General features: G+C 38.1%; 1 protein-coding gene across 1 annotated transcript; it reads right to left on the minus strand.

Annotated features, from left to right (window-relative positions):
• Positions 1–5,636: 5,636 nt before the first annotated feature.
• Positions 5,637–15,418, minus strand: LOC111873930 (L-lactate dehydrogenase). Its single transcript, XM_023869040.2, has 8 exons — positions 15,313–15,418; positions 14,959–15,094; positions 14,359–14,476; positions 12,129–12,302; positions 10,589–10,762; positions 9,247–9,364; positions 8,302–8,425; positions 5,637–5,884 (listed from the first exon to the last, which is right to left on the minus strand). The coding sequence occupies exons 2-8, from the start codon at positions 15,082–15,084 to the stop codon at positions 5,720–5,722; spliced, it is 999 nt and encodes a 332-aa protein (XP_023724808.1). The 5' UTR covers positions 15,085–15,094; positions 15,313–15,418; the 3' UTR covers positions 5,637–5,719.
• Between the last annotated feature and the right edge of the window lie 6,080 nt (positions 15,419–21,498).

Raw genomic sequence — 21,498 nt, forward strand, 5'->3', positions numbered from 1 at the left:
AATGAAAAAAAACACCAACAAAAACAGGTTGCTTGGGCTGTGATGTTTTATGTTCCTATGACAAGGATCTGGATAATAAAATAACTTAAATATATTGCGGTAATATAAACAGATTAGGGAGAAAACAGGAGGTACGGCTTGAATTTTTTGTTCACAGGGGTCGTAATATTGACAAAAGGATGCATAAACTGTGTCTTGAAACAGTCCTGATGGTAAAATGGGGCTGAATGGCAATAAGGAAAAAAAAAATTCATGGGATCAAGTTAAGGAATATTTTGCAATGGTGTATTTAATAAAGTAATTTATACAAAACTACCAGGTTAATTTTTATGTTTTTACAGAAATATATTAATTGTTAAATATTTTAGAATGTGATTTGTTACTTTGAGAATAAACTTATTTTTTGGAGGAACTTATCTCTTTTAGTTCTGTCATGAAGATGAAGGCTGGAAGTTTCTTTGAAATGTCAGAAACTTCTTCCAAACCAAAACACTTGGCAACATGAAAGGATATGACACAGCCATACAATTCCTTGTGCTGGATAAAAAAGTTAAAGTTGTACATGTGCTTAACTAATTAAGCACTATGCCATGAAGATGTATGGAGGAGTGGAGATATAACTCCATCATCCTTGACCTCAGCACTATATGGAAGTGAATGGTCAACTTCATCCCGGGGAAATCGCCCCCAGTACCACTGGGTAGGAGGCTGGGTGAGATATAGGGCCAGATTTGAGTTTATTATTAAATACAGCATGGAAAGGTATATGTAACGGTACAATTAAAAAAGAAAAGAAAAAAATTTGTGTATTACTTTCAAGTTTCTGGTATAAAATACAGTCACCAGAAATAAGTCAAACATTGTGTGTGTGTGGGGGGGGGGAGAAAACAGACATTTCACATAGGAACTTCACAGGCTTAAATACTACATCCTGCATCATTGTGTAGAAGACACAGATCTGGAAAGGGTGGAGAAAGGAAAGAATGTATCCATTTAAAAATTTTGAATGATTCAAAATGCACTCAAGCAAAACAAATGAAAGTGTTATCTGAACAGTGGAAAATTATGTTAATTTTTTACTCCAAAATTATGTCATTTCAAATTATTTATCATCAACATTTCCTCCACTCACCAATATATTTTAGAACAGTCATGACCCATGGAGATTTTGTAAGGACAATGAATTAACATACAACAAAATAAAACTATGAAACTGTATTTGTTCAAAACACTGATATAATATAAAAACTCTGAATGAAACAACAGGCAGACAAGTGAATAAATGACACTCTAGAACAATGTTTTCATATTCAGATGCTGCCTAGCATACATATAATACTGTACTTAACTGCAAACAACATCACAAGAAAATACTGAACATATTAAGTTCAGATTTACAACCACTTAATTCATGTTGATTCAAAACATGTCAGACAAACCCATGAAATCATACAGGCCTTCAGTTGTGTCAGTGCGTGCTCTAATACTGCTAACATGTGATCAGACAACCCAACAGTTACTTTCATCTTAACATCCAGAGCCCTAAGAGTGGGTCAGAATAATGGTGGCAGTGAATAACGCACTGTGACTGAACAATAAATAAAAAATTAGCAAGTCATTACTGAATGAAATATAGAAGTATACTCTGCTATAGCCAATATCAATCTCACCTGACCTTCCAACACATTTTACATATTGCCTATACACACCCATTATTCCGCACACATTACTGAATTGCCCAAGGTAAAGTTTTGATCATACAACAGGTTACATTTAAGACAGAATTTATTTAAACAATTCAAATTAGAAGCTGAATACTTTTAGAACCTCTTTAAGTAATTTGGCCAGTGGCACAATGTGTAGCATTAAGCACACATCTCACTGACAACCCTATCACTATCCTTAACTATGCTACTTTTTTAAGACAAAAAAACTTGTTCAGCAGTTTTTAACAATTTAAAGCATCAAATTAAGTCTACCGCATTTACAACTGCTTCTTTCCTTATATTCAAGCACTCATATGGACATATACCTGGTAAATACCAAATACTGGTTCATAACAGGTATGAGCCTGGATGATAAACTTACATATATGAGGGTGAGTCAAATGAAAACCGTAAACATTTTTTAAAATTTAATTTATTGAATGAACGCGGTACACAACTATATCACTTTTCTACATAGTCTCCATTTCGTTCAATACAGGCCCTCCAGCGTTTACAAAGTGTATGGATTCCTCTAGAAACAAATTCTTGTGGTTGCCTCATGCACCGCCTGCTGTACCTCTTCATCAGAACGGAACTGCTTTCCTCCCATTGCCTCTTTGAGTGGCCCAAACATGTGGTAATCACTTGTGGCTAGGTCTGGTGAGTATGGTGGATGTGGAAGACACTCAAAGTGCAAGTCTTGGATTGTTGTAACTGTTGCACGGGCAGCAGGGGGCCAAGCAGTGTCATCTTGTAAAAGGACACCTCTAGTCAAAAGTCCATGTCGCTTTGATCTGACTGCAGGTTGAAGATGATTCTTCAAGAAATCTGAATATGAGGCACTGGTGATTCCCCTGAGGTGTGTAGTGCTCCAAGAGTAAGCCTCATTCATCTCAAAGGAGAGTCAGAATAATCTTCTCTGCAGATGGCTGCATCCAGAACTTCTTGGGTTTTGGTGATGAGGAACGGCACTGGTAACATGTCCTACAACTTATAGGACAATGGCACAATATTTTGAATTTTTGTCTCAGTTTTACGGTTTTCATTTGACTCACCTGTGTATGTGTTTTATAACAGACTGTTGTTATATTGCGAGGGAAGTCAGTTTCTGTGCATGAGGTTTCAATGTTATAGTTGAATCATCATGATTTCTTAAATTATTATTATTATCATAAAATTGAGAGTGAAACACATTCTTTGGTTACTAGAGTAATTAACTCAACTACATTCACTACATGAAGTGACACAATTGTTTAATTCACAAAAACAAAAAGGATATACTTTGACCAAACATGAGAAGGAAGATTAAGTGATTACTCAGTATAAAAGGGCATCTGTGTTTGAAACACATTTCAAGAATGTTTGGGATCAAGAACTTGGTGTTTACAAATCCCTGAGAGGGGGATATTTGTAATCAACTGTTAGATGGGTTAATCCGAGCTGTAAACTGAATGAAAGTACTTTATTGTAATGGCCAGTAGCATTTTCACTTTTACTTATCTTAAACAGCAATGCACTGTATGAAATATTTAAATACATTCAGCAAACCTGAGTCTTAAAAGACATAAAATGTATATATTATTAAAGGAACATAAACCATATCTTACAAACTTCTTTACAGTAAACAATACTACTTTACAAATCACAGAACCCTGTAACATACAGAATAATGTATTTATGCATCCTGTTAACCTTAAGAACTCCCAATAAGAGAAAAAACCATGGAATATAACAAGATACATGACAGGGTAATTATATAGGCTGCTGAAGAATTCTTAAGTAAATCTGAAAATGAAAGTGGTTATGTTTTTTCTTCCTCAAATTTAACTGTTTCACCATTTCATAGCTCAAGTAAAATAAGTACTATTATTCATACAGACTCTTCCGCATACATTAATGTTGTTTTCATCCACTTTAATCAGCACTCTATAAACAATAAACACAATTCTTCCTTCTAAAATGGTGGTGCTATCCTCTCCAGCAAAGAAACCAATTCACTGTATGGTTTCAGAGATCCTAAATTACCTGACAAAAGAATGTTCATTGTAACAACTTTTCACAATCTTTTTAAGTGCACTTCATAAGAAGATAATATTTAAATGTTTGAAGAATTGTATGTGACGTGACAAATAACTTCATGCTGTTTTGGATCTAGCGAATTTATTCCACATTCGCTCTTAGACATACACAATTTACAATTTCCCAACTACTGCCATCTGCAGTATCACAATTACTTCTCCTGCTGTAGTCACTTCCATGCACTCGATACAATTCAACTCGTAACTGCTGGAGTTCAATTCATACTGGATACTCAATCCTCCATACTAGTAACTCAGTACTCACTACTCCTGAATAGTACTCGCTGCTCCTTATTTAGGCTCAGCATGGACAACATAGAGAAACCATCGCTGCTCGGCAACAGATATCAGGTATTGTTGTCAGGTGTTTCCACCTACGCATTGCCTAGCAATAGTCGCTGCATGGACTCGCCTGTTGCATGACGTCACAGCCTAGCAGGGAGGGGTTTTTACCGAGCGTTGTGTAATGATGGGAAGAGTGGGGGTACGTGACGTCACTCATGGAAACGCAGAGTTCATGTGACCCATACTTCCTGTTGTGCCATCCACGTTACACTATTTTATGGAATAATCAGTTAAACCTACTGACATAACAAATGTGACTGCCAGTGAAATCCAGAATTTAAAATTTCAAATGATATAAAATATTTCAAGCAAGCACTCCTTAGCAGAGATAAAACAATTTTCTTTTGTCATTATGTAAGCTGTCATTCTGTCTGCAGCAGTGTTGAGTAGATAATGCTGATGCTAGTTAAAAGGCAGTAAATTATGTTTACGACAACACACTATTAGGGCTTCACAAGTCTTGAACAATTGACATTTATATATTTAGCTGTTATACTGAACTTGCCGGAAGGGGGTGGGGGGTGTAATTAAGCAAAGACTGTAACTCGAATATGGCAATTATCTCAAAAAATTTCAATCAACCACTAGGCATTAATGTTGGTGGAATTAATACAATACTCTACAGATTATCCAATTTGCATGTTCAATTATTTCCTAACTAACATTATAAAACATAAGGACAAAGAAACTTGGATAAACAAAGTCAGTCTGAACAACCCAATTAAGATGACATGTAATTTCCTTGGCTTCTTGAATTAAAGCAGCAATGTTAACAATATAAATAGTTGTCATAATACTGTATATAATACTTAAGAAAATACATTTTACCAGCCTTCAAAATGCACATCTTATTATCACTAACAGATGTCTGAAATGCCAGAAGTTTTATTATGTTAACGTATATTCACATGCGTTATCCTGAACGACATTCGGACGGCATGACGACACTGTCAGGCCAAAAAACATTCATGCAAAATGTATAAGATTCCAGGAAATATGTTAATGTCAATGAATATGCAGTGAAATATAAATATTACAATAAGCACATAAAATCAATGACTAATCTCATCTGCATAACAGGGGTGAACAAATTTTGTTACCTAGCTTCATTAACCACTGGATATGCATGTATACTTTCATATGGTGAATTTTTCTTTCTCAACCTTCCTCTTTCCTTCTAACACAAATGCATCTAGAAATTAACATTTTCACATAGCTACAGTAATTTTAAAAATTACAGAATACAGGTAAGATTAGCCTTTTTATTAATGAGATTATTTTCCTACTTAGCTATAAAATTCACTAAACAAAATAAATAAAAGCATAAATACGTTTCAAAGAAATTTTAAACATTCAGAAAGAAATAATTTCTTTCAGTTTCTTTACCGCTTTTGATGTTCATATGCATCCTAAGAACTCGGTATATAATAAATATATATTTGCATTATAAATTAATATGTGAACTGCTGGAGTTCCCACAGAGTACAATAAGTTGTTATTNCTTTTCCTACTTAGCTATAAAAATTCACTAAACAAAATAAATAAAAGCATAAATACGTTAAACAGACTTTCCGTCCAGACCATGAGAAATTATATTATGAGTCTGGACTGAACTTCTGCAATAAGGTCAGCAGATTTGTGTAGCATCTTCTTTTCCTCATCAGTTAATGGCTGTTTCACAATGTGAGTAACACCATTCTCACTCAGAACACAAGGAAGTGAGAGAAAGACATCTTTATCAATGCCGTGTTGACCCTGCAATGTCAAAACAAATAAATCTTAGATCAGAAACAATGGATAACTTCTCAGTACAACTTCTTGTCTTAATTTAGATTAATACAATTGTCAATACAAAACTTCTGCCCCTTCCGCAACTGTGGATTGGATACAATCCTCCTCTGATTTCACAGCCATCTTTTGAATGATCCCTCCACATTCCTTCTGTCTGTAATAAAATGCAAGTTCTGGTGCCTGCCGATTCTTTTCAAGTGAATGATATCTGTAATCACCTATTCTTACATTCATTGAATGAAAACTTAGCCCCCTTCCAGGTAACTTCATTTTTAATTTTGTCTAATGTAGTACATCCATCAATCCTCCTTAAAAATTAAATTCCCACTTCTGAAATTTTAGCAATATTTTTCTTCTTAACCAAAATTAAATTTTCATATAGGTATGAGAACTGTCATCACTTTATAAAATTAAACCTTCTCTCTCTCTCTTACGCCTTCCTTTAAAGACTGCTTACTACCCACTTATTCCTTTGACGTATTTCATTATAAATACTGCAGGGACATAATAAACTTCACTCCCAAACACATTACATTATAGAATTTGCTCTATAATCAAATTTAAAAGTTGTTTTATTTAAAATAAAAAAACTTCATTTCATGTAATGATATTTTCATATTTAAAGTATACACTGAAGTTTCACAGGATAAAATGGACTTGCTGTACACCTTCCCATGACTTTCAAATCATGATCTGTATATTAGGCAGACTCACTAGACTTTATCTCGGGAAAAGAAAAAAAAAACAGATGACAAAGTCAATATCCAAGAAAAATGAGCATCAGCAGCAGGGTGAAGAGGAGAAATATATCTTTTTAAATTGTTGTGCCATATTTACTCCAATCCCCCTCGGTGGTGTCTCCACCTTATCGTGGTCAGGGGGTTTGAGCATGCCAAGGACCCTGAGAGCTATACCAGCAGTAATGTAGCTACTGGCAGAGCCTCCCTTGCTGGACAGGTCAAACGGTAGGCATCAAACGAAGACAGACACCAAAAACCAAAAACTGATGACGGAAGCAGCGTCATCGGCAGCGACTTGAAGCACAGACCAAATGATGCTCGAGATGGTTCAAGTTCGTATAGCAACAGGCGTGACCAGAGTGGTTTGAACGGCTGCTGTACTGCGATGTGGAAAGCAAATGGAAAAACTACCACATTATCACTTTTCCTGGATAGTCTCTTTCCAAAAACAGAGATACCATGTATGCAAGATATTTCCTCTGGAGACAAAACAAACCGGAGGTAAACTACTCCCCCAATTGGATGGGGACAGAAGAGGATATTCTTATTTGAAGGAGAAAGCTCTAGATCACATTAAGTGGAGGAACTGTTTTGGAAGAGACTGTGGACCTGTCATCTGACAGATTACTAATGATGATGAATTTACTCCAATATAATCATTTTTTCTCATTAAATGTTGCATGCATTTTGTACACATTAGTGGTGGATTACATTCTGCTGTATTTAGTATTGGAAATGATGTAATAGTCATGGCTTTAATTGGCAGTTGTGCAATTTAAACAGAATGCCAACATAGATTCCCACAAGCTCAGTTTTAGAGCATCTTTAGAGCAAGCAACTACAGTGAGATATTTCTGACAGAACCCACAAATCAGTAACTAGAAGCTGACTAAACTATGGTGTGTCTGCACAGTCTCGAAGCAGGCTGCTGACAAGTCAGTACTCAGATTTACATCCTCTTTTATTTCTGCATGAATGACCTATGGTATATGTTCCAGGATTAGAAAGTGAACTTATAAACGAGGGTAACTGCATTGTCTTACTACTGACTGTGTCATGTAAATACATTTCATATTCAAGTATCACTGATCAATAGCTGTTTACTTGTTGCAGAGTGTAAGGTTGTCGAGTTGGCAGCACTTCATCATCATTACAGTTCAATGGTTGAAGTCAATTCATTATCGGCGGAAGAAGACAATTTTGGGGGAGGAAGGGATTTTGCTTTTTTTAACTGAAAATTAATTTAGGTTTGAGCCTTTCATATAAAACCCATCTGGAGAAAGTAAAGCTACAGTTCTGGGATCAGTGATACAAAAATTGGAGCACTATAACAGAAAATTCTGCTTCATGTATTGTAGCATAATGAAGTATTTGAAGGTATTTATTTAGTTCTATACTTACAATTTTTTTATTTAAGAATATGAACATTCAATAGGAATAGGTACAGCCAATTAAAAACAGAAATGCAGCAAGGTAAGTTACCTTTCCTGAATGTACAGTATCAACTGCGTTTGAAACAAAGAATCTTTTTTTTTCAGCCATATTTGCATGTCACCACATATCTATCATAACTCACAAGGATAATCATATGATATACATAATTTTTCCCTACACATAGAATAAATGTAAAATGGTACTCACATTGACTAGTGTCGACACTGCATGGACATTAAAGCCATTGCGAAGTATTGACTGGGCCAGTGCCGCCACACTAAGTCCAATGGCCCATGAGGTGTAGCCTTTCAGCTTAATCACTTCATATGCACTGGAAGATGAATGAATTATTTTCATGTGTACTTTCAGTGTGTTGATCAGTACCATTGAGAAGAAAAAGTAATTTCTATTTGCAAATAAAATGTATTAATCAATACTTTTCGTTTACAAGATAAATGGGCACAACAAAACTGCTTAAGTATTCAAATTCCGCACTTCTCCACCCTTTGTCGGTAGTTCTCTCCCTTTCTGACAGCCCATAACACAGTTAAGACTTCGAATTTTTAAGTTTATATGATAAACTAATATTGCTAAAAAAGAGTCTTTATCATCCATGATGTGTATGTATTGACCGTCTTCTAGCCCACACAATCTCACTTGTCAATTCACATAATGTTTTGGCATCACTGTGCCATCCTCAGGTGTGTTATTTACGTTAAACTATTGCACTGCTCGCCATCATGTTTCGTTTATAAAATGATTTAAAATGTATATTCGTCATGTACTATAATAAAATTTATATATTAAAATTTGTTAAGATTTATCATTTTATATGTCGTATTTCAAATTCGCGTATTATATCATTCTTCCACTATGGGAGTCGTTCTTCCTATATTTTGTGTCTACTGTGTCTTGTGATGTGTCCTTTAGTGGCTGCGTGCGTTGTAATGCACCTACACAAACAATATACAGTATGAAGCTCTGGTAGGATGTATCCAATGTTCCATTTATTTCAAAATCAACTGACTTCAATTTGTTTAAATTTAGATGCCAAAACTCTTATAAACTTCTCTACCAACCAACACTGTTTACGTTATGGTGGAAACTGTGTTGTAGAATCTTGACTATTTAATTTATTTTCCAAATATTTACCTTTGCACCACCTGCCTGTGCATATCTTCCCAATTTTCTTTGTCATTTCCACTTCCCAGGGCTGGATTAATATCACGGAGACGTACACCAGCCACATTTACTCCAGACCACACAGCAACTATCACAACCATAATACATTTAAAGGAATTTCTTCCTTGAACAAACATTTTATTTAAAGTACATATTCTGTAGTATATATTGTTTAAGTATATATTCTAGCACTCTAAGCAAGCTAGAATGAAAACAAGTTCTTGTTGTCAATTTAAAAATTCTGAAGCATCAAAACAATCTACCAGTAAGTTTATATTTAACAATATAACTATTTGACAAATTTAATTATATTTCTCAGTCATCCCAACTGTAGATGAGTTGATACAGGATACAAAGAAGTACTACAAAAAAAATGTGCTTCAGGTCACTTAAGGATTACTACAAACGGTGAAAAACAGGAAAAACAGAAATGGTCAGTCTGTTTTGTGGTACTATCCTGGCCATGTTTTGGAGGCACCAGAAACATCACAAAGGAATCATATGGACAGGTAAGTCAGGTCACAGTAAAAACAGTGGAGACAAAAATTCAGATCACCAATACTGTTTATGCTGACATAACTGCTATGCTTTAATTTTACATAAATCTAAAATAAAGCTATACATAGTGAATTTTCAAGCATGCTGTAATACTTTTTTTTTCCTTGGCACTACAGCCCCAGTGGGCCTAGGCCTACCTCCATGAACTCCGTTCATCTCGGTTTTTCTCAATCTTACACATATGGTAGGACTCCTTGGGCGAGTGATCAGCTCGTCGCAAGGCCTCTACCTGTAGACAAACACAGAAAAAACGCACACAAACATCCATGCCCTGAGTGGGATTCGAACCCACGATCCTGGCTTCCGAGCGAGCAAAGACAGTGCGTGCCTTAGATCGCTCGGCCACCATGACCGGCGCTGTAATACTTTACTTGGTTATTTATGTGAGCAATATACAGAAAGAAAATGTTCATTTCCATTGCAATAGACATGGCAGTATGATTTTGATGTTATCACATCCTGACTTACAATTTGATATATGTGTACTGAATAGAATTCAAACTATCATATAACTAGGACTTGCTACGAATCCAGTTCAAAACAAATTTAGCTTGGTTTGCAGCTCATTAACTTTAAAGGCTGACCAGGTTATCCCAACAAACAAAATTTTAACTGAATTTCATTTACAAAAATGCACCAATTATATACACACTAATGGATGGACAGAACAAAGCTACAAGCCACAATCAATCTAATTTTGAAACATGACTTAAAAATAATCTATAACAGGTCTTCCAGTGATTGTCATACTAACCACTTGAATCTCCATGCTCTCCAATAATCCAACCATGACAATTCGTGGGAGACAGGTTAAGACGTTGAGACATTAAGAACCGAAGTCTTGATGAGTCCAAGTTGGTGCCTGAACCAATGACACGGTTCTTTTGTAACCCACTGAGTTTCCATGCAACATATGTTAGGATATCCACTGTAACACAGCCACACAATGAATTATCATTCACACAAACTGTCCCAAACTTGACACATTCTAAGCAGGCTTGCCTCATGGTAACTTGAAGCCCAAAACCATGAACTATGGCTAGTAAAGTAAGTAAGTAAAGCTATCCTTGTAACAGGCTGTGAAGGCCCATAGGTTGTGAGACGTCGAGGCTCCCACATTTTCTAGACAATTGCTCAAAGATGGCGGTAAGGTTGTCAGCCTTATGCACTGGCCGCGCTTAACTCCCCAGGAAAATTATTTAATTAACTTGGTACTCATTTCTGTTAAGGGCTGAGTCGACCCCAAGGCCATAGTGTGGCTGGAAGGATTAGGTCATCTGAAGAAAAAAAACCAATGACCTCATCAGGACTTGAACCCGCAACCTTCCAGCTTGTAGCATAGTGCCTCAACCAACTATGCTACCGCATAGTTATGGATAGTGTATCTGAAAATTCAGGCTGAACTTCAAAGTAAACTAAATGGCCCAAGAACCTATAGGAGTCTATCACCTTCACACCTGAAGTGGTTAAAAATGCTACCCAAACAAACCATCTCAAAAGTAAACAGACTAAAATTCAGTTGAAATGTATTGCGCATAAAGGAAATGAAGGTAAAAGGACTTTGTACAACAGATAACCACTTCTCTGCCAGTGAATTCAGTGATCTGATGTGACATTTTCTGCTAGGTTCTACAAACCAATCTTGTCTGTGTTCACAAACAGTTTTCTTTTGTGCACAATTCATAAATATGCCACACAGGCGGTACAACTACGTATTCTGTTACTGAACTTGTTGTTGTTTCAAGCCAATATATTTGAAACAAATAAATCTACAACACTATTCACTGTTATACTTTGATAATACAAAAGCGTGTCCTTAAAATAATATTATTTATTTCTCTGTATGTATCAATAAATGCAAACAGTATTATTCCTTCTGAATAGCTAATTTCAGAAACATTTTGAAGTCCAACACCCAACAACGCTACAGTAGGCTATACTTATGTAGATCATCACAATTATGGATTAATTCACTATTCACTCAATTGCTCTCTGGAAACATAACCTGAAAGTATGTCACTGCTAATACCACAAAGGCAAATTTAATTGAGGTCACATACTTAAAGACTTAATTCTCTAAAATCCATTTCAGTATTATCCTAAAAAACTCCACTTGTGCACATCATCATAACCTATTTGACAGTTACACCTAGTGTGAAGAAGATCTAGGGAGCAACAACTCCATCTGTTGGCCCTTGACAGCATCAAACATCAATAACTGTAAAATTTATGCCATCTGTATTCCAATCAAGCACAGCATATGTATTCAAAATTCAAAATTTATGTATACAGACCTGGATTGCTGACAATAAGCAGAATGGTATTAGGGCTGTATTTGACAAGTTGTGGGATAATGCCCTTAAAAATGTCTGTGTTCCTTTGAACCAGATCCAGTCGAGATTCTCCTTCCTTCTGACGTGCACCAGCTGTCACAATGCACAGCCTAGAATTGGCTGTTGCTGCATAATCTGATATGCAAACAGAATGTGTGTTAGGAAAATTGACTGTTGAAAGGTGACAACAGAGAGGTCAACAGTAAGACCAACAGCCTCTTCTACAAACAATTATACTTGACTAATGCTTATAATATGTTACAAAATTAAGGTTTCCAGTTTTATAAAATTAAGGTTTTTTTTTATCATATTAAACCGTAATGATGTATTTATTTTGCTACAAGAGTTTTTAATGAATGAATACCAGAACTCAATGGGAAATTCACAAAACTATGTTTACAACATAGATCACATGAATTATTTTTGAATAAAAAGTACTGCTGCAATTTGCAATTGATCCAGCAGGTTGTACACAAGCAAGTATAGTGCGGAACTAAGTATAGTGGAACTCTAAATTTCATGCAAGATTTTCCCACAGGACAAAATCCCACCTGACTGAAGCACAGGTATCCTGAAAGTACCGTGCTATTCGAGATTCTATCACTAATACATTATTTCACTACAAGTATGGAATTTTCACAATATATGTTGCAGCATTACACTATTAAGAGTACCAAAGAGAACTGCACATGAGTGAAACTGGCAAAGAAAATGATTTACCTACTTTTCAGACAGTTAAACTATGATCTATTATCAGGCGTTACTAGTATATTATGAAAACCACAGTGCAGCAAGTACAGAAACAAGGAACAAATTCTGTTTTGACAAAATGTGCCTCTGAAAAGCAACAACCCTGTTTCCCCTATTATGCATCTCCCTGGTGGTTATTTCCAAACATCAAGTTTTCAACTCTTTAGCCTGAAACCTTGAGGAAATATACCAAACAAACAAACAAAAACACTCCATGGCCTGTAGTTCGCAAGTGAACTATATTGACTTAGCGACCGTCACTTGTCGGCAACTTTAGTGGATACAGGGTGTCACGTGGTTACTGTAATGAATCTCCACGGCAGTTAATTTCAGTTTTCTAGACCGGAGAGGAAATATACCAGATAAGTTATGAGGCAAGGGACATACAGAGAACGTATTTCAAACAAAGTGGTAACACCTTTATCATAAAAGATGGCACAGTTCCTCTCATAAGTATTTCTTTGCATTATGGATACAGCCACTCAAATAACATTTCACTGTAAAGCCAAATTTTTGTTATGAACCAATATATTTATTTACTTTAAAGTAATTTGAAACGTGCAGCCTTATTTTTTCAATAAATCTGTTTGTTTTATCTGTCTGCTATATAGAATTTGGAATTTACTTTTCTTTTTGAGCATCAGAAATGCCACACGATGTCTTCATCAGTCACCAATTATCAAATTACAACTTCAATATTTCTGTTGTGGTCTTCTGGATTATGACACTGTGTATTCTGGTAGGTGCAAACTTTAGCGGCTAAAGTTGGCACTTACTTCACTGACAAGCAGCTGTCACTTGGTCGGTATAGTTTGCTTGTGCACTAAAACCACAGAGTTTTTTTTTTTATTTTGGTAGGTGATTACCAGTGATTTGAAAGAATACTGAACTATACACAGCGCCATAACCCATTCAATATTCAATATAATATTATTATTATTATCATTTATTATAATTTGGCATACTATTTCTGTATTATTATATTCTTATTACTATTTAGTATTAGTATTAATATTAATCTTTGACTTGTCCCATATCATGTATAATGATTCATGGATGAAATAAAATTGAATTGAATAATACTCAAATTTGTACCAGTTACAACAGAACTCCAATTTACTTCAGTACACCACCTGAATATTTTTCCTCATATGAACATAATATCCCAGACATCAGTTTCCAATGGCAAAAGTCATTCCCATGTTTTTCATGAAGAGAATTCTTCTCTTTAGTTAAAAATACAGCCCCCTTCCTCTTCAACAAGTGCTGGGGTACTTTCTCTGGGATTAAGAATGCCTAAATATGAATATGACAATTTACTTCCATATGGTAACAAAGTTACGAATTACTGGGAGCTGTACCTCAACTCCTACATCATCTTCATGGTGTGCCGATCAACGAAGTATACTGACAAATTTACTATAGATATAATTCAGCTTACCAGTACTTGCATTTACTTTTGCATGCTTCATGAAAGTCAGTCCATGCTGCAGATCCATCATTTCACCCTTCAACTTGTCAGCAACAACATCAACGAGAACTAGTTCGCTTGCAATATTCTGAAAAAAAATTCAATCCCTTTTTCTTCCAAATATATGAAAATTAAAATACACCATACAATTTATTTAAAAATTTGGCAGAAATCAACATGTGGTAAGAAAGAGTTATGTCCTTCCACTTTTAGACTAACATTTACATTGCATACTCACTTCAAGGATTAAAAAGGAGTATACATACTGTGACATTGTATGCAACCTTAAAACTGGGTTACTTTTGATGCTTACTCATACAGAAGTTAAGATATGCTCCACAACATTTATTCTTATACTGGAACTACAGTTACAAAAACATAAACATTTCTCTGACAATTTCATATTACTATGCAAATTTCTTTCTTCTTTTAATTAATTTCCACAGATTTCAACCAAGCTGGTGGCACATCTGTCATTCCAATAGCCCTCTGCCCATCCCCCTAAATGATAATTCATGATAAAGAGTTCTAGTAAGTACTGAAGAAGTTCTTTCAGTACTACATTCTTACCTGTGTAAGGATACTAAATGCACAGGCCATCCCTACTTGACCAACTCCTACAACAGTCACTTTATTTCCAGAAGATGTAACTGGATCCGCCACTTGGGAAAAAAGTGTTTCATCTGTTGAACCCATGTTGTCTCACCTATTTGAATGAAAAATAATCTTTACATTCCGGGTACCTGAACAAATAAAGTTATACGATATCTGCAAGAATTGTAAGTCTATGTCCTGACAACACTACATGTCACACTACCGGGAATATTAAAATAAACCATAAAAATCAAAATAGTAAATGAAACCATATTCCATTTTATACTGGTTTAAACGACAATAATTGACAGAACGGTACTACACTCTCACCTTCTATCGCGAATTCAAGTATTAAGTAGATAACTGTTTCCACACTGCAAACAAGAACCTCACACATCCAACGGCAGCGCCTATCTGACGTCTGCTAAGCCGACAAATAGGAGGATAAGGCACTCTCAAGGTGACCTTTGAAATACTTGGTCAATTTAAATCATACTGTATGTTCTTAGGAAATGGTACATAAAAGAAACTGACGTCCAACGGAAATATAAGCATATGCACATTAATTAATAATCGTTAGTACAGTGAACATGAAATGCTTTAATACACACATGCTACATAGATTATGGAACTTAAGTTGACTAAATTTCCGGTCCGCATGCGTGTGACGTGTTAGCGCGGGGCAGTCTGTTCCCAGAAAGCGGCATACCTACTTCTTGCATTGACCCCACATTTCTTGCATCATGCATTCGAATGGTGAAACGTGATAGGAACCACATGGGGATCACTAAGACTAGCGTCTAGTGACACAATAAGGAAAGAGAGTGTTTCCCGGAATATCTGTGGAGCGGTTTCAACCAAAAGCACGCCACCTGTTTCTTGCATATTTCACACTTTGCTTACCCACAAGACGCATACAGTACGTTCCTCCGAAATGTTGGTGGATAAACATCGGGCTACACTGCGTTATATTTTGGAAGACTGCTCTTCATAATCACGGCTGTGAGAACCTCAAATCCAAAGATACAGTTATCGTTTTAGGCACATATTACTGATCCGGAGGCAAGCGGTAGCTTGGTTGAGGCACTATGCTACAAGCTGGAAGGGAGCGGGTTCGAGTCCCGAAGTCATCGGATTTTTTCAATTGACCTAATCCTTCCAAACGCACTATGGCCGTGGGGTCGACTCAGTCTTTAACAGAAATGAGTACCAGGAATCTGGGAGCCTCGATGTCTCAAAATGCTATGGGCCTTCACGGCCTGTTACAGGGATAGCTTTACCTTTACTACTGATCCAGGCGTTGAAGAACCAAGAGCCAAACTGAATTTTGGGCCCTTAAGCTTTGGTTATAAATATCGACTGGGAGGATGAAGTAAATTGAAAGCGTATTTTAAGATATCCCACCAGTTACCTGGAGGGATTGAGAAAGTCCACAGCGAAGACTTTGGATAGCTAGCCTCCTGTCTGAGAAACTGCCGAACACGAAACTTGCTTACGCTCACTGCCGCGACAACCGCTACAATCGGAAGGCGCACTTCCACGGCAACGAATACGTGGAAATTGTGGAGTTTCCACAGTGAAAAAATCGTAGCAACGAATTGTCGCTGAGTAACAGAGAAGGAAACGAAACGCGGTATAGCATTTCCGTGACAACAGAGGGTTCCTTACGTAACAACGAACTGTTAGAAGCATTGAATATGGTGTTCTCTAAGCAGTTCGAAAAACCCCTATACAAGTATAATGAAGTCCAGCCTTCGCCGTGATATACTACATAGTTGAAGGCAGTGAGATCCAGCTACGGCCAGAGACAGTTGGAAGATAGTCGCCGCAGAATACAGTTGACGTAATACTAATTGTACCTTAGCGTGTAAGAGTGAGTGTTCAATAAATATCCACTAAATCCGAGACCCACGTGAAGTTATTAGTCGCGCTGTATAGGCAACATGCGACACTATGTACTTCAATATCACATTTCAATAGTCTTTTTAAGAGTTTGAAGAGAAAATTAGGACTCTCTGAGAGTCACAGATCCTTGCGTAAATTGAACTCTGATTAGAACTAAAGAAGTTTCATCCTTGTGCTTAAAAATCACTCCATAAAAATGTATTGAGTGAAGAGCTGGAGATGAGTCGTTAGCTGTTAGCTACAGGCTTCTGGAGAATAATCCCTTGTTCCCAGCATTTGGGATGCGGTGGTGCAGAGAGAAACTCATAATCGTCCGCTTAATTGCGGAGCGCTTTATAGGGAAGCTGTTTACATTGCCTTCAGACGTAACTGTCAATCCCAGTGACACGTGCAGGAAAGAATCCAAGAACTTTTAGTGTACTAATATTCCTTAAACGGTCACGGTAGCCGAGCGGTCTAAGACATGTACTGTCTTCGCTCGCTTGGAACCCGGGATCGTGGGTTCGAATCCCACTCAGGGCATGGATGTATAGTTTGTGTGTGTACGTTTTTCTGTGTTTGTGTAGAGGTAGAGGCTTTGCGACGAGCTGATCACCCGCCCAAGGAGTCCTACCGAATATGTAAGATCTAGAAAAACCGAAGTGAACGGAGAAGTTGATGGAGGTAGGCCTAGGCCCACTGGGGCTGTAGTGCCAAGGAAAAAAATAATTCCTTACAATGTGTGTTAGTCATGCACCAGGGTTCTTCTACAGACCTGAAACATCTGGGTAGTTCCGAAATGCCACCTGTCCTTACACCCTTTACTTGATCTCCATAACAATGTTTGAAGAGAACAAATTATGAATACATAATTTATACATATTGTAAAAAAGGCAAATCTGTCTGTATAGTTGAGCAATTAAGCACCATGCCATGACGACGTATGGGAGAGTGGAGGTGTATTTCCACCATTCTTGACCTCGGCACTAGATGGTAGTGCTCAGCTCTACTCCCGGGGGAAACTGCCCACAGTGCCCATTGGATAGGAGTGTGGGTGGGCCCCAGAGATGGTATGGACGTTGTGGAGAAGAGAAACATTGTAATCGTCCCGGGAATCGAACTCCAACCGTCCAGCTCTTATATCATCGTTATAGCGACTGAGTTATCCCGCCTCATATTGTACGTAATATAATAGGACAGGAACATATAGAAGCTATTTACCGTGTACATTAGGCCTGGGTTCTTCTTTGGGAATGAGGCATTTACATTGTGTATCACTCTCTTCTGCTGCAGCTGGCATATTGCTGACATACACGCGTATAATTAAATTACACTGAATGTCTCTCTTATATAATTCGTACCACAGCAAAACTAAGTTCGACGGGTTCTAGGGCCGGTAATGAATAACGGCTTTTCCTTAAGTCCCATTTGCTGATCTCGAATTCTTCTGTCTACGTCACTAGATTCTACCACGTGATGTAACTACAGTTCTCTCCTACATCCGTCATGAGAATTACGTTTAAGGATCATTACCAGTGACGTCACGTGCGCAGTACATTGCCATCTCTACGCACAAAGTGGCACACTCCTGTGGCGCACATAGCGGCCCCTTCTTGCGTCACACAGAAATGTTACACGATCAAACATCCCCGCGGTCTCTTTCAGTTCTTGATCCCAAAAAATGCGGATTATGTATTTACCCAGTTGTGCAACTCCCAGTTTCTCAATGTTCCTTGAAATTGCATAGCTACGTAGTATCAGCTGCAGACACGAGTGTGATGGGACGGAAAGGTGATTGTGCAAGATGAACTGAGTCCGTGACAAAGCGATTGTCGCTCCGTTGGTGATGAAATTCTCTCTTCCCAAGAAACCGAAGAGTCCAGTGCTGTGTTAACAAGAGACCGACACTGGATCCTACCCTCAGCCAGACGAATCCAGTCCACACCCTCATATTACGTTTATAAATTTTTCATTTGAACTTCATCATTATCATTATCATCCCTTAGCTGTCACTGGAGCATAAACAAACTCAGTGGTTTGAGTCCGCAAGCGAACTATACCGACCGAGCGACCGCCGCTTGTCGGCGAAGTTAGTGCCAACTTTAGCGGATAGAGGGTGTCGCTTGGGTAGGGCAACGAATCCCCACGGCCGTTAATTTCCGTTCTCTAGACCAGAGCCGCTATTTCCTTGAAATAGCTTCTGAATTATCCTCACGAGGCTGAGTGAACCCCGTTCCAGAGCCACTACTTCTCATAAAAAAATTGTTAGCGCCGGGAATCGAACCCGGCACCTCTGGATCTATAGCCAGGAACTCTGACCAGTAGACCACAGAGGCGGTCTCCATTTTACACCGTTCTTGCTGAGTTGTTTAATTTCTCCTCATGTCTTCCCAGCAGCCAAGGCTTCCTCTCGTATTGTTCTCTGCCAACTCCTGTTTGGCCTTCCTCTTTTCCTTTGTCCTTGTGGGTTCCACTCCATAGCCTCCTTCTCCATTGCATTGTCCTTTCGAAGAATATGGTCGACCCAGTTCCATTTACGTCTGGTTATTTTTTCAGTAATTTCTATTTCATTTGTCTCTTTCCACAGTTCATCGTTTGTTACTATAACCGGCCATGTCAAATTTACTGTTCTACGGAGGCATCGATTTACAGAACTTTGTAATTTTCTACATATGTCCTGAGTGACTCGCCATGTCTCACATCCATATAATAGAATCATTTTAACTTCACTTATCAATTTTATTTCAATAACGTATCGCAACGCGATCACAATCTTATTTCCGCAATAAAATTATCTGTATATTCCAACAACAGAAAGAAATACTAAGAATGCAGGCAGATACTGAGCCCTCCCCCATTACGCGTTAGTTCACGCACTTCGTAGAAACAATTCGAAGGAANTCCGAAATGCCACCTGTCCTTACACCCTTTACTTGATCTCCATAACAATGTTTGAAGAGAACAAATTATGAATACATAATTTATACATATTGTAAAAAAGGCAAATCTGTCTGTATAGTTGAGCAATTAAGCACCATGCCATGACGACGTATGGGAGAGTGGAGGTGTATTTCCACCATTCTTGACCTCGGCACTAGATGGTAGTGCTCAGCTCTACTCCCGGGGGAAACTGCCCACAGTGCCCATTGGATAGGAGTGTGGGTGGGCCCCAGAGATGGTATGGACGTTGTGGAGAAGAGAAACATTGTAATCGTCCCGGGAATCGAACTCCAACCGTCCAGCTCTTATATCATCGTTATAGCGACTGAGTTATCCCGCCTCATATTGTACGTAATATAATAGCACAGGAACATATAGAAGTTATTTACCGTGTACATTAGGCCTGGGCTCTTCTTTGGGAATGAGACATTTACATTGTGTATCACTCTCTTCTGCTGCAGCTGGCATATTGCTGACATACACGCGTATAATTAAATTACACTGAATGTCTCTCTTATATAATTCGTACCACAGCAAAACTAAGTTCGACGGGTTCTAGGGCCGGTAATGAATAACGGCTTTTCCTTAAGTCCCATTTGCTGATCTCGAATTCTTCTGTCTACGTCACTAGATTCTACCACGTGATGTAACTACAGTTCTCTCCTACATCCGTCATGAGAATTACGTTTAAGGATCATTACCAGTGACGTCACGTGCGCAGTACATTGCCATCTCTACGCACAAAGTGGCACACTCCTGTGGCGCACATAGCGGCCCCTTCTTGCGTCACACAGAAATGTTACACGATCAAACATCCCCGCGGTCTCTTTCAGTTCTTGATTCCAAAAAATGCGGATTATGTATTTACCCAGTTGTGCAACTCCCAGTTTCTCAATGTTCCTTGAAATTGCATAGCTACGTAGTATCAGCTGCAGACACGAGTGTGATGGGACGGAAAGGTGATTGTGCAAGATGAACTGAGTCCGTGACAAAGCGATTGTCGCTCCGTTGGTGATGAAATTCTCTCTTCCCAAGAAACCGAAGAGTCCAGTGCTGTGTTAACAAGAGACCGACACTGGATCCTACCCTCAGCCAGACGAATCCAGTCCACACCCTCATATTACGTTTATAAATTTTTCATTTGAACTTCATCATTATCATCATCATCCCTTAGCTGCCACTGGAGCATAAACAAACTCAGTGGTTTGAGTCCGCAAGCGAACTATACCGACCGAGCGACCGCCGCTTGTCGGCGAAGTTAGTGCCAACTTTAGCGGATAGAGGGTGTCGCTTGGGTAGCGCAACGAATCCCCACGGCCGTTAATTTCCGTTCTCTAGACCAGAGCCGCTATTTCCTTGAAATAGCTCCTGAATTATCCTCACGAGGCTGAGTGAACCCCGTTCCAGAGCCACTACTTCTCATAAAAAAATTGTTAGCGCCGGGAATCGAACCCGGCACCTCTGGATCTATAGCCAGGAACTCTGACCAGTAGACCACAGAGGCGGTCTCCATTTTACACCGTTCTTGCTGAGTTGTTTAATTTCTCCTCATGTCTTCCCAGCAGCCAAGGCTTCCTCTCGTATTGTTCTCTGCCAACTCCTGTTTGGCCTTCCTCTTTTCCTTTGTCCTTGTGGGTTCCACTCCATAGCCTCCTTCTCCATTGCATTGTCCTTTCGAAGAATATGGTCGAC

Source organism: Cryptotermes secundus, unplaced genomic scaffold (assembly GCF_002891405.2).
Source record: "Cryptotermes secundus unplaced genomic scaffold, Csec_1.0 scaffold639, whole genome shotgun sequence".
In the NCBI taxonomy this organism is placed as follows: domain Eukaryota; kingdom Metazoa; phylum Arthropoda; class Insecta; order Blattodea; family Kalotermitidae; genus Cryptotermes; species Cryptotermes secundus.